The sequence below is a fragment of the Chanodichthys erythropterus genome, chromosome 1, assembly GCF_024489055.1.
Source record: "Chanodichthys erythropterus isolate Z2021 chromosome 1, ASM2448905v1, whole genome shotgun sequence".
Lineage (NCBI taxonomy): Eukaryota > Metazoa > Chordata > Actinopteri > Cypriniformes > Xenocyprididae > Chanodichthys > Chanodichthys erythropterus.
Window position 1 is genome coordinate 2,460,337 of NC_090221.1, and position 14,003 is coordinate 2,474,339.

Sequence of the window (14,003 nt, forward strand, 5' to 3'; positions counted from 1 at the left end):
CCTATTTAATGGAAAAATCCCAGGATTTAGAGACAAAACTACAGTCAGTGGCGCCAAAATGCATTTGGACATTTAATGCAATAATATTCATATAGTATGCATTAAATAACAAAAAAAAAAAAAAACTCTTTGACATATTATGTCCTCCGACATTTTAATGTGTTTTGAGGTATTAATACTTTTATTCAGCAAGGACACATTAAACTGATCAAAAGTGAGAGTAAAGACATTTATAATGTTGGGTTGAAAATGGACAAACCCAGCGATTGGGTTAAATGTTTGCCTAACCTGTTGGATGAATAGTTTTAAATATTGTATAAAAATGACTGTATTGCTTGCTTAAAATGAACCCAAAGTATGTTGGAAATGAACATTAATATGTTTAATGAATAATAATTAAACAATAAACATTTAAATTGCTTATTAATAAATGTTCACCTTTTGATTATTATTGTTGTCTCAGTAATTATGTGTCCAATTTTTAATTTCCAACATATTTTGGGTTCATTTTAAGCCAGCCATAGTCATTTTTAAACAATAGTTGGGTTAAATAAAATCTAACCCAAACATTTAACCCAACCACTGGGTTTGTCCATTTTTAACCCAACTTGGGTTGTTTTTAACCCAGTTTTTTAAGAGTGTGTACATTTAGCCTACTAGAGACATACTGTAACTAAACAACCACTATATTAAAAAACAGTGAGTATGGCATATTAGTCACAAATCAATGTTTTCTAAGTATTTAGCTTACCTTGTATATTGCAGCCCCAAGCCTTATATTGACATGCAACAAACTGATATGTTCAATCCAACGTAGTGCAAGTTTCTTCGTCAACATAAGGCATACCATCCCAAAACACACTACCTGTGACAGTGTGTGTTTCTCTGTCCCCATAATAAAGCGCGCGTCACTGCTCTGAGACCGCGGCACGTGCACGTGAGCGCGCACAAGCACGGATCAGACTCGAGCGAGATATCTAATCACTGCATCAGAGCTGGTGCCATTCACTGTCGTTTAACTCACACCTTATGGTATTTTTGATCAGTTAATTTATACCTGATTCTGTCTGTTTAATGCACATGCACATTTATTTTTTTATGCTGTTGATGCAATATATATGCAGGAAACTTTTGAGTTCATTAAAATTACAAATCTGAGTTAATATAATTAAGGTGATTGATTTAATCAGCAGAAACTCAAAATATTATGTTATCTGAACAACATTATCTAAGTTGATTTGACAAAAGAATATCAATATAGCAAATTGTATTTTTTTAGGGTAGACTATTGTGAGTTTTCCTGGATTACCTGCACAAGTGAATATATCATCTTTAGTGGAGCTGTACACACACTCACACACTCACACACACACACACACACACACACACAAAAGTAGGTCAGTGTGTCAAAGAGAAACGTCAGACTGCGTTAAGCCTCTCATGAGCTCAGCTGACATGTAAATAAGCCTCATCTTTGTGTTTTCTTGACGAATATCTGTTTCAAGGTCTGTCAGCTGAAACAGGACAATATGGGAACTATTTTGTTGGAAAATGTTTATAATATGGAAGTTTTGTGGTCTGTAAAGTTTTTTTGTTTTTTAAGATGTCTCATAATGCTCAGAGTCACCATATATTTGATCAAAAATACATAAAAACTGCAATATTGTGAAATATTACTACAATTTAAAACAAGCTGTTTTCTTTATAGTAAAATGTAATTTATTTCCTGTGTTCAAAGCTGAATTTTCAGCATCATTACTCCAGTCTTCAGTGTCACATGATCCTTCAGAAATCATTCTGATATGATGATCTGCTGCTCAAGAAACATTTATGATTATTTGTGCTGCTTAATATTTTTCTGGGAACTGTGATACATTTTTTTTCAGTATTCATTCATGAATAGAAAGTAAAAAAAAAAAAAAACAGCATTCATTTTAAATAAAAATGGTTGTTTAAGAGATGTAAAAACATGTAAGATAAACAAAAATCAAGTGGAACAGTTCATTCCTTTATAAGGGACATATGTTGGTAATAGTGTTGGGAGACAAGTTCTTTTAGCTCATTTTTGGTATGTTTATTTTTAGCTCATGTACTAAAGCTAAATACACAATATGCATAAAGAGTAGATGTTAAACACATGAAAAACAGTATTAAAAACCACTTGTCTTCACAGTAAAGAAATCTGTCATTATGAAATCAATCATTGTTTAGGAGGTGTGCAGGGTTTATTTTATGCATAATCATCCATAAATGCAAAAATGGTTGTTTTTCATGTCCGTGGGTTGAAGCAACACCAAATAACATTTATCCCCTGGGATGAGAAATTTATCAGGGGAACCCTGCCAAAAGAAATGTGGATTTTAAACCCTGGAACACGATTGGCTGTGTTTTGTTGTGAACACCTGGCAACCCTGGCCACAGGTTGTTTTTCATGGCCGCGGGTTGAAGTGACCCCAAATAACATGATATTAAGCCCTTGGAATGCGAATTTTACAATGGGAACCCCGATAAAAATGCAAATTTTATTCCCCGGAATGTGATCGGGTGGATTTTGTTGTGAAAACTTGGCAACTCTGGCTGCAGGTTGTTTTTCATGTTTTTCATGTTTTTCATGTCCGATGCCAAATAACATTTAGTCCCAGGGATGAGAATTTTATCAGGGGAACCCCGCCAAAAAATGTGGATTTTAAACCCTGGAACGTGAGTAGGCGGGTTTTGTTGTGAAAACCTGGCAACCATGGCCGCGGGTTGTTTTTCATGTCCACGGGTTGAAGCGACCCCAAATGACATTAAGCCCCTGGGATGAGAAATTTATCAGGGGAACCCTGCCAAAAAAACGCAGATTTTAAACCCTGGAACGCAATTGGACGGGTTTTGTTGTGAACACCTGGCAACCCTGGCCGCAGGTTGTTTTTCATGGCCGCGGGTTGAAGCCACCCCAAATAACATGATATTAAGCCCCTGGAATGCTAATTTTACAATGGGAACCCTGCTAAAAATGTGAATTTTACAGTGGGAACCCTGCTAAAAACGTGAATTTTATTCCCGGAATGCAATTGGCCAGGTTTTGTTGTAAACACTTGGCAACCCTGGCCGCAGGTTGAAGCGACCCCAAATAACATGATATTAAGCACCTGGAATGCGAATTTTACAATGGGAACCCTGCTAAAAATGCGAATTTTATTCCTCGGAATGTGATTGGGTGGATTTTGTTGTGAAAACCTGGCAACCCTGGCCGCAGGTTGAAGCGACCCCAAATAACATGATATTAAGCACCTGGAATGCGAATTTTACAATGGGAACCCTGCTAAAAATGCTAATTTTATTCCTCGGAATGTGATTGGGTGGATTTTGTTGTGAAAACCTGGCAACCCTGGCCGCAGGTTGCTTTTCATGTCTGTGGGTTGAAGCAATGCCAAATAACATTTAGTCCCAGGGATGAGAATTTTATCAGGGGAACCCCGCCAAAAAACGTGGATGTTAAACCCTGGATCGCGATTGGCCGGGTTTTGTTGTGAACACCTGGCAACCCTGGTCTCAGGTTGTTTTTTTATGTCCACAGGTTGAAGCGACCCCAAATAACATGGTAATAAGCCCCTGGAATGTGAATTTTACAGTGGGAACCCTGCTAAAAATGTGAATTTTATTCCCCGGAATGCGACTGGCCGGGTTTTGTTGTGAACACCTGGCAACCCTGGCCTCAGGTTGTTTTTTTATGTCCACATTGAAGCGACCCCAAATAACATGATATTAAGCCCCTGGAATGCGAATTTTACAATGGGAATCCTGTTAAAAACGCACATTTTATTCCCCGGAACGCGACTGGGCGGGTTTTGTTGTGAAAACCTGGCAACCCTGGCCACCGGTTGCTTTTCATGTCTGTGGGTTGAAGCAATGCCAAATAACATTTAGTCCCAGGGATGAGAATTTTATCAGGGGAACCCCGCCAAAAAACGTGGATGTTAAACCCTGGATCGCGATTGGCCGGGTTTTGTTGTGAACACCTGGCAACCCTGGTCTCAGGTTGTTTTTTTATGTCCACAGGTTGAAGCGACCCCAAATAACATGGTAATAAGCCCCTGGAATGTGAATTTTACAGTGGGAACCCTGCTAAAAATGTGAATTTTATTCCCCGGAATGCGACTGGCCGGGTTTTGTTGTGAACACCTGGCAACCCTGGCCTCAGGTTGTTTTTTTATGTCCACATTGAAGCGACCCCAAATAACATGATATTAAGCCCCTGGAATGCGAATTTTACAATGGGAATCCTGTTAAAAACGCACATTTTATTCCCCGGAACGCGACTGGGCGGGTTTTGTTGTGAAAACCTGGCAACCCTGGCCACCGGTTGCTTTTCATGTCTGTGGGTTGAAGCAATGCCAAATAACATTTAGTCCCAGGGATGAGAATTTTATCAGGGGAACCCCGCCAAAAAACGTGGATGTTAAACCCTGGATCGCGATTGGCCGGGTTTTGTTGTGAACACCTGGCAACCCTGGTCTCAGGTTGTTTTTTTATGTCCACAGGTTGAAGCGACCCCAAATAACATGGTAATAAGCCCCTGGAATGTGAATTTTACAGTGGGAACCCTGCTAAAAATGTGAATTTTATTCCCCGGAATGCGACTGGCCGGGTTTTGTTGTGAACACCTGGCAACCCTGGCCTCAGGTTGTTTTTTTATGTCCACATTGAAGCGACCCCAAATAACATGATATTAAGCCCCTGGAATGCGAATTTTACAATGGGAATCCTGTTAAAAACGCACATTTTATTCCCCGGAACGCGACTGGGCGGGTTTTGTTGTGAAAACCTGGCAACCCTGGCCACCGGTTGCTTTTCATGTCTGTGGGTTGAAGCAATGCCAAATAACATTTAGTCCCAGGGATGAGAATTTTATCAGGGGAACCCCGCCAAAAAACGTGGATGTTAAACCCTGGATCGCGATTGGCCGGGTTTTGTTGTGAACACCTGGCAACCCTGGTCTCAGGTTGTTTTTTTATGTCCACAGGTTGAAGCGACCCCAAATAACATGGTAATAAGCCCCTGGAATGTGAATTTTACAGTGGGAACCCTGCTAAAAATGTGAATTTTATTCCCCGGAATGCGACTGGCCGGGTTTTGTTGTGAACACCTGGCAACCCTGGCCTCAGGTTGTTTTTTTATGTCCACATTGAAGCGACCCCAAATAACATGATATTAAGCCCCTGGAATGCGAATTTTACAATGGGAATCCTGTTAAAAACGCACATTTTATTCCCCGGAACGCGACTGGGCGGGTTCTGTGGTGAAAACCTGGCAACCCTGGCAATACGGCCGGGGGCTTCAATGGAGATTGTGCTGAGGGCTCGGTAAGTCAGTAACTCGGTGTCATAGGATCACTAGGTTTAGTCGCAGACCTTGAAAACCTCTCTGCGACAGCACAATCCAGCCAAAAGTCGCGTACTGTGAGCTTACTGTGAGGTGAACGCGAACATAACAACTACAAACGTCTTATGCGCACTGCAGCTGCGCATTACTGAAGCCCTTGAATCTGCCACGACGTCATCAACGTCTGCGCATTTGGCAGCGGCTGTTGACGTTCTCGAACACACTGGGAAAATTTTGCGTTGTAGTCCCGCGCGCCCGTGTGATATCCCAACATTCCGTATGGATTTAACAATCTCCAGCGTGACTTCTGTAAGGACACCCTCTCCTGCTGTGTGTAGTCCCCACACACGTTTGGTTTGTGTTTTGTTGTTCGATGTGGGCAGGATCTGAGGACGGAGACTAGAGAAAGTATATGTTAGCCAGCTAACTGCTGTCAGTCTGAAAGTGACAGTAAAACTTCCCTAACAAGTGACGGCAACCTTCTGTTGGGCTCAAACCTGCTGTTCCTGTGACTCTGGATCATCACTTCGCATCAAAGGTAAAGAAATTATGCTGTTTTGTGCTTTTCATATCTATTGTTTATATTAGCTTCAGACAGAGAGCTCAAACGAGTGACGAATCTTCGCCTGAAACACATCTCTTTACTACAAAATACATCTCTTTACCTCATTTACTAATGAGAAGATTTATGAATGTCTGTAAATAACATCTAATATGAATTATTTGTAGTGTTTCACACTTTTGTATATGCTCAAGTGTTGAATATCGAGCTCTAATCTGCTTGAAACGGTTTAAATGTTATGTTAAAATCAACTAAGATGCTTTAGAAATGTTTTATTGATCATTTATGTTGACTAATGCACTTAACTAAGGTTAAACAAATGAAACCTTATTGTAACGTGTTACCGATAATGATTATTGTCGTCTTTTGATAAATTTTTGTTTTTGATATCGGTTTAAATGACAACAAGCCATTACAACATCAAGTAAAAATCAAAATAACAGGGAGAAAATATTAAGAAATTAATAAAAATAGATAAATTATATATAAAAATTGGTTACGCTTTATTTTAAGGTGTCTTTGTTACACTGTAATTATACATTTAAGTAATGAGTAATATTAAACAATTACATGTACTTACTATAGGTTTAGGTTTTGGGTTAGTTGCATGTAATTATGCATAATTTATAGTTATTACAATAGTAACTACATGTAACAATGACACTAAAATAAAGTGTTACCGAAAAATTATAATAAAAATAAGTAAAGCTGATCAGAAAACAAATATTTGAGACATAATATGGTTCAAAATATACTTAAGACTCTATGATAATGATAATTATTAAATCACCAAGTTTTTACTATTTAAAAGTCCTGTTTTAAAATATTGAAATCTATGCTTGCGATTTAGGAATTGTGTAAATATTGATTTATTCTAGTGTACGTTGCCTTAGTCACGTTCACATATTGTGTTTCTTGGAAGTGAGGATTTAAATTAAATTAAATTAAATGTGTCAGAGGGTTAATTTTGCTTTATGTAGAAAGCCAAGTTTGTTTTATGAGAGTGTTAATAAAATATTTTGCAGTTTAAAGGGATAATTCTCTCAAAAAATGAAAATTCTGTCATCATTTTATCCCCCCTCATGTTGTTCCACACACCCATGAATTTCTCTCTTTTGTTGAACACAAGGGAAGATATTTGGAAGAATGTCAGTAACCAAACAGATCTCGTTCCCATTGACTTCAATAGATTTATTTTCCCTACTATGGTAGTCAATGGGAGGTCGAGATCTGCTTGGTTACTGACATTCTTCCAAATATCTTGCTTTTGAACAAAGAAATTTACAGATTTGGAACTAATTGAGGGTGAGAACACGATGACAAAATTTTATTTTTTTGGGTGAACTATCCCTTTAAGACTAGCAAAAAGTATGTAAAAGTACCATCTTTTGCTCATGCATCTTGCTAACACCATACATGTAATTGTTTTTCATAATTTGGCTATTATTTGGACATATTTTCTTCACTGTTTGTCATTTAAAATGCTTCAAGAAAATATAAACATTATGGAAAAGATTGATGTTTTCTCTTGTGGGTCAGAAAGCTGCATGTGTGACACTTGCATGTTAGTTTTGCATGCTCACTTGTACATGCCCTCTTGTTTTCTCCAGAGGAGGAATGGCGTTGAGCACTAAGCTGTGTCGTGTGACTCTCGGGGTCGAGGGTATGACATGCGGTTCCTGTGTTCAGTCCATAGAGGGCCGGATTGGGAGTCTGCCAGGTGTCATTCATATACAGGTGAGAGTGACTTTAATGGCATCACATCAAAAACAATAAATTAGTTAGGGATGCACGATATATCGGCCACAATATCGGTATCGGCCGATATAATTTTTAATATCGTTATCGGCCAGATAATAATATTTGGCCGATATATTAAAGCTGATAAATAATGGATTATTTCCTTCAGATGCGCACTGTTCAACTAGCTGGGTTTGAATTGCTTGAAATGAGATTGAAATCTCTTCTAAAAGGAAAACAGTTATGTACAACATGTACAGCTCAAGTCTGTCATATAAGCTACATAATATTTTAACGAGAACATTATAATTGTGTGCTTGGGACATGTGAAACTTTTGTTTTTTGTAATCAGGCTCTCAAAAATTATATATGAAAAGTTTGATTTAGAATTATCAGCCAATATATCGGTTATCGGCTTTCAAATATAAAGAATTATCGGTATAAGCCAAAATTCCCATATCGGTTCATCCCTAAAATGAGTGAATTTAATGTGATGATTATCTTTATTAATACCATTATTAATAATTTTTTAATGAATATAATTGTTGCAATTATAACCGTGTCTGCTTGACCGATTAACAAAAGATACCAATATACCAACAGCCTATAAACATTTTCTTTTAGTGAATTAACATTGTGTTAAATATATGTTATAGTGACAAATTGAATTATATGTGTGTTTGATAAAAATGTTTTCTTCAGCATCAAATCAGCATATTAGAATGATTTCTGAAGGATCATGTGACACTGAAGATGCTGAAAAATTGTTCACAGGAATAAATTACATTTTAAAATGTATTAAAAAGGAAATCAGTTGTTTTTTTTAGGGATGCAAGCATATCGGCAACATATCGGTATCGGCCGATATATGTTCATTTTTAATGTTATCGTTATCGGCTTGATAAGAAAATTTGGCTGATGTATTAAAGCTGATAAATAATGGATTATTTCCTTCAGCTGCGACACTTCAGATGTGCACCATGATGGTTTTCAGTTCCTTGAAATATGATTAAAATTACTTAAAAAAGAAAAATACAGTTAAGCGCATCATGTGCAGAGCAAATCTGTCATATAAGCTACATAGAATTATAATAATAAAACAATAATTATGTGTTTGGGACTAATTAGGCTCTCAAAAATTATACACGGAAAATTTGATTTAGATTTATCAGCCGATATATCGGTTATCTTCTTTCAAATATAAGAATTATCGGTTATCGGTATCGTCCAAAAGTTTCATATCGGTGCATCCCTAGTAATTTATTATAATACAAATTTACTGTTTTGACCCTTTATCAATATTATGGTTATCAGCCACCCTGACAACTTTTAATATACAATTTTTATAGATCACTATGATCATATCCAACTTTATTGATTGTATATCATATCTCTCTGAGCTCATAACAGCTCTAATCATACAGTATGTTCAGTTTGATGATTATTAGCACATTTTATATGTGCCTTTCCAGCTTATTGGCATTTCCACAATGATAATCAATGTAAATTTCATCCCTTATCCCTAAACAAACACATAAACCTAGCTAAGCCACAGATTAAATTTCCAGGTGTCCTTTTTCCTTGAATCATTGTATAAGACCAGACTCTAGGGCTCTCTGGGTGGCTGACAGAGCAATCTGAGAGCAATATATGGTGGTAATAATATTTACCAGACCTTCCCTCCAGCAACTGTCACGTAATTGAAGAAAGCCACTCGTATGTTGAACTTAGAGACACAGCCTAATTGTTGAAATTCGTCTTGCCCTTTCCCTTAAAACACAGTTACCCTGCAGACATGGGTCAAACAAGCAGATAATTTAATCATTTGTTTGTCTAAGAACAAACCTTTGAAAAGCAGACTGGTGTTATTACTATTGACCAGTACTGTCAAATGCCAAATACTATAAATGTCTTTGTTAGGAACAGAAGCAAACAATATGGCTCTGTCTCAGTAAGCGGTCAATATACTAAGCACAAAAAAAGCAACTCAGTCTAGAATTGTGCTTATTGTGCAAAACACACTTCCTGTTGTCTCTTCATGAGGAATTCAGGGTTTAAGGGTCATATGATGATATGTGTGAATCACCAGATTGAGCTGCTGGAGGAATCACACTGGCTTCATCGTCACACACATATGCGTTCGTTTAAAGCTCAAATGATCGCAAAGCACGTGCTTAATCTTTGTGTGTCAGATGTCAATTAAAAAAAGTTACACACAAAGTCCATAGAGGAGAAAAATGTCCATGTCCAAAAGCTTGGGAGCACAGACTTAAGTTTGGTCTCAATTTAAAGAAGACCCTTGGCAGATTATTTTTGAAGGAAAAAAAAGTTTAAAAAGTGAAATAATAAAAAATGATTTATGAACAATATTTTATATAAAATATAAAACTAAATCTAAAACTGCTAGATCAAAAGCCATAAAACTAAACAAGTTGTGTTCAAAATTTGAGGTTGATATCTTAAAAAATTAGCTTTCAGTAAGATTTTGTTTGGGCGCAGTATCAAATTTTCCCAATTAGATGCCAGCAAAACTCCACTGATACACACCGTGGTTGGATTTGTCATTTGCAGTAGAGTTGTTCTCTCTCAAATATTACACATGCACATTATTTTTTAAATACACACCAACACAACCACACAATTATAGTTGCAAAATTGATCAAATTGCAAGAGGTCCCGGGTTCAAATCCCGGACGAGCCCCCAATTTCATGTTACGCCCCATCTATAATATGCAGAGGCATAAATCAGGAATAAAGCAAGTATTTGCTTTATAGGCCAAACCTGACAATATTGCACTATTTGGTAAAAAAAATTGTAAAAATTTTAATTTTGAAGCCAACAGAATGAAAGTCTATTAACAAAGACTGCATCATTTTATAGTTAAATAACCTTGGGATTAAAAATTGCAGTTTTAATGGGTTTCAATGGGGACATTTTTGTCCTTAAGGTCCTGAGAGGAACTATTTTGTGTTTCTAGTGTAAAATAGATTTTATAAAGGAAATGAGTGTGAAATAGTAAATTTCTAATAAAAATACACACTTGTGCCAAAATGTATGCAGTTAGCATTAACATAGCAAAATGATTTAAAAAACAAAACAAAAAAAAAACTGGAAAAGACAAAAATGTCTGTAAGGACACACAAGGGTTAAAGCAATTAAACAATACCTATTTTTCACTAAATGTGGGTTAAAACTACACATAACAGCAGCTCATACTCAGAAAAGGAACATTAACTAGTTTTCCATATAATTTTATTTTATTTTATTTTATTATTTTTTTTTATTGTCATCAAGGCTTCATTTATTTGATCAGTAAAACAGTGATATTATGAAATATTATTACAATTGAAAATGGCTGTTTTCAATGTTGATAAATTTTAAAATTTATTCCTGTGATGCAAAGCTGAGTTTTCAGCATCATTACTCAAGCAGCATATTAGAATGATTTCTGAAGGATCATGTGACACTGAAGACTGGAGTAAAGATGCTGAAAATTCAGCTTTGCATCACAGAAATAAATAATATTTTAAAGCATTTTAAATTGTAATAATATTTCACAATATTACTGTTTTTTTCTGTATTTTTGATCTAATAACTGCAGGCCTGATGTGCAGAAGAGACTTCTTAGTAATGTGTCCAAACTTTACTGATTGTATTTCAATACAGCTGGAATGCTGTATTAAACAATCAGCATCCAGGACCGGAACTATCTGCTGCATAATGAAGTATTGTGCAACCATTTCTAGTTACTGGAACAATGCTGTTCTCCAAGTAACTGTATGGCTTTTATTGGGCAATTGGACTGTAATGGAGGACAGATTAGCACATTATGACCTTTTTTTGTACCATAGGTGTCTCTGGAGCTGAGCAACGCAACTGTGACATATGACAACACTTTCCATAGTCCAGAATCCTTAGCAGAGGCCATTGAAGATATGGGCTTTGAGTCCAGCCTGACAAACGCTACATCAACACCAGTTCAAACAGAAACCAAAGTCTTCAGCAAAGCAGGCTGTAGCACAGACTCTGTCCAACTGGCACAGAGCGCACTAGCCCAGACGAAAGGAGTGCTTGAGACGCAGGAGAGCGATGATAGCCAAAGCCTGTCCATCACGTTTGTCCCATCTCTGGTCAGTGTGGAGCAGCTCGGGGAAGTGATGCGCTTTCTAGCTCCTGAAGCGCTCAGTCCACAGGAAGGGCTGACTTCTCACAGCTCGAGCGGGGTAGAGGCGGTGAAGATGCGTATTGAAGGAATGGTTTGTCTGTCCTGCACTACAACCATCGAAGGCAAGATTGGGAAGTTAAAAGGGGTTGAGAAGATTAAAGGTACCTGTGACATTTACCTTTGCTTGAGTAAAACAATTGAACTTTAGCAGTTACTGGTGAATCGTGAAGTTTGCATAGTAAAATTAAGTTTCAACTCACTGACCTTGTGCTGACAGTAACTGTAGATAAGAAACGAGATCTTATACAATCTATACGTTTAGGTTTAGGGTGACATAATGAAGATGACCTTCACTTTCTCATATCTTGCATTTAACTCCACTATCTGACAGTTTCAAAATATGTCATAGGTGATGAGTATGAAGTTACTGAAAAGGTATTTTGTGATGCTACATTAATGTTGTCATGATACTGGAATTTCGAACTTCGATAATTCCTTGAAAATATCGATATTCAGTGGATTTTTTGAAACCGCAGAGAAAAATCGCCTCGAATTTTACCAATTTCTAAGTTCATTTACTGAAACTTTGGTGTTTGAGATTCCTCAAACAGGGATTACATAAAAATAATACTATTAAAATATGTTATTATTATTATTTCTGAGGCATAAAGCTGCAAAATGTGACTCTGGAGCACAAAACCAGTCATAAGTTGCACAGGTATGTTTGTAGCAATAGCCAACAATACGTTGTATGGGTCAAAATTATTTATTTTTCTTTTATGCTAAAAATCATTAGGATATAAAGATCATGTTCCATGAAGATTTCCTATTGTAAATATATCAAAAATGTATTTTTGTGAGTGGATATGCATGGCTAAGGACATAATTTGGACAACTTTAAAGGTGATTTTCTCAATATTTAGATCTTTTGCACCCTCAGATTTCAGATTTTCCAATAGTTTTATCTCCACCAAATATTGTCCTATCCTAACAAACCATACATCAAAGGAAAGAGTATTTATTTAGCTTTTATAATCGCTTATGACTGGTTTTGTGATCCAGGGTCACAAATGATTAAATAAACTTTATTATACAATACTTAATTTCACTTGAAAGAGTTAAACCCTCAAACTTTTATTTTGGCAGAAATCTGCAGAGAGACCTTTATAAAGGGATAGTTCACCCAAAAGAATGAAAATTATCCCATGATTTACTCACCCTCAAGCCATCCTAGGTGACTTTCTTCTTTCAGATGAACACAATTGGAGTTATATTAAAAAAATATTCTGTCTCTTCCAAACTTTATAATGGCAGTGAACAGTAACTGAGATTTTGAAGCCCAAAAAGCGCATTCATCCATCATAAAAGTCAGTGCTTCCCACGGGTTTGAAATATACTTGCGGTGGTAGCTTGGTGAAAAATCCTCCTATTACTACATGTGACAAACAAATAATGTTTTTATCATTATTTATTTTATTTTTTATTTTATTTTAATTACATAGCATACTATTACATTTAATTACATACTAATATTATGCAATATTATGCATTGTAAATTATATAAAATTACAGCATTTAAATGGTTCTCCTTTTCCTATGTTTTCTTTGCTGTCATATATTATCTCTCTCAGTGAATGGGACAGATTTTACTAGTAAAATTTATAAAATGAATTATATATGTGCCAAATAATGTTCTTAGTCTTTTCTTCCTGTGGGGGAGACTACAATAATTTACTGTGAATTAAATGAAAATTAAATTAAATACAAATTTATTGTGCAACCAAAAACCAATAATGCCCAAAAGAAAAAGAAAAAAATTAGCATGTGACTTTTAATTATAAACAAGCCCGAAATACACCCGGACTCTTATTTTGAAATGTCTGTTCTATTGCGGGCTGATCCTTCAGATTCTTACAACCGTATAAAATGTTTTATATAAAGGCCATGAAGTAGACATTGTAATAATTCATCAACTTAAGTTCATGAGCAATCACTTGGCATAAATCTGCGCTTTTTATTGATTGAGAATCACTTTGAAGCAGTTTTGCGCGAGTCTGTAGAACACGCAACAGCGCCCCCTTGTGACTTTTGCAAAATGCAGCGCCCGTGGGAATGTCAGCGGGAGTAAACACACATAACGAGCAGGTACGAAACGACTAGTTAATCGA

At 36.4% G+C, this 14,003-nt stretch overlaps 1 protein-coding gene across 1 annotated transcript in view; it reads left to right on the forward strand.

The window, feature by feature from the left end:
• The first annotated feature begins 5,366 nt into the window (after positions 1–5,366).
• The window catches only part of atp7a (ATPase copper transporting alpha), a 42,758-nt gene continuing 34,121 nt past the window's right edge, over positions 5,367–14,003 (forward strand). The window contains exons 1-3 of the mRNA XM_067384991.1: positions 5,367–5,905; positions 7,540–7,666; positions 11,522–11,996. Of these exons, the coding sequence (XP_067241092.1) occupies positions 7,547–7,666; positions 11,522–11,996 (595 nt within the window). The 5' untranslated portion in view covers positions 5,367–5,905; positions 7,540–7,546. The remainder of the gene's footprint in view (positions 5,906–7,539; positions 7,667–11,521; positions 11,997–14,003) is intronic.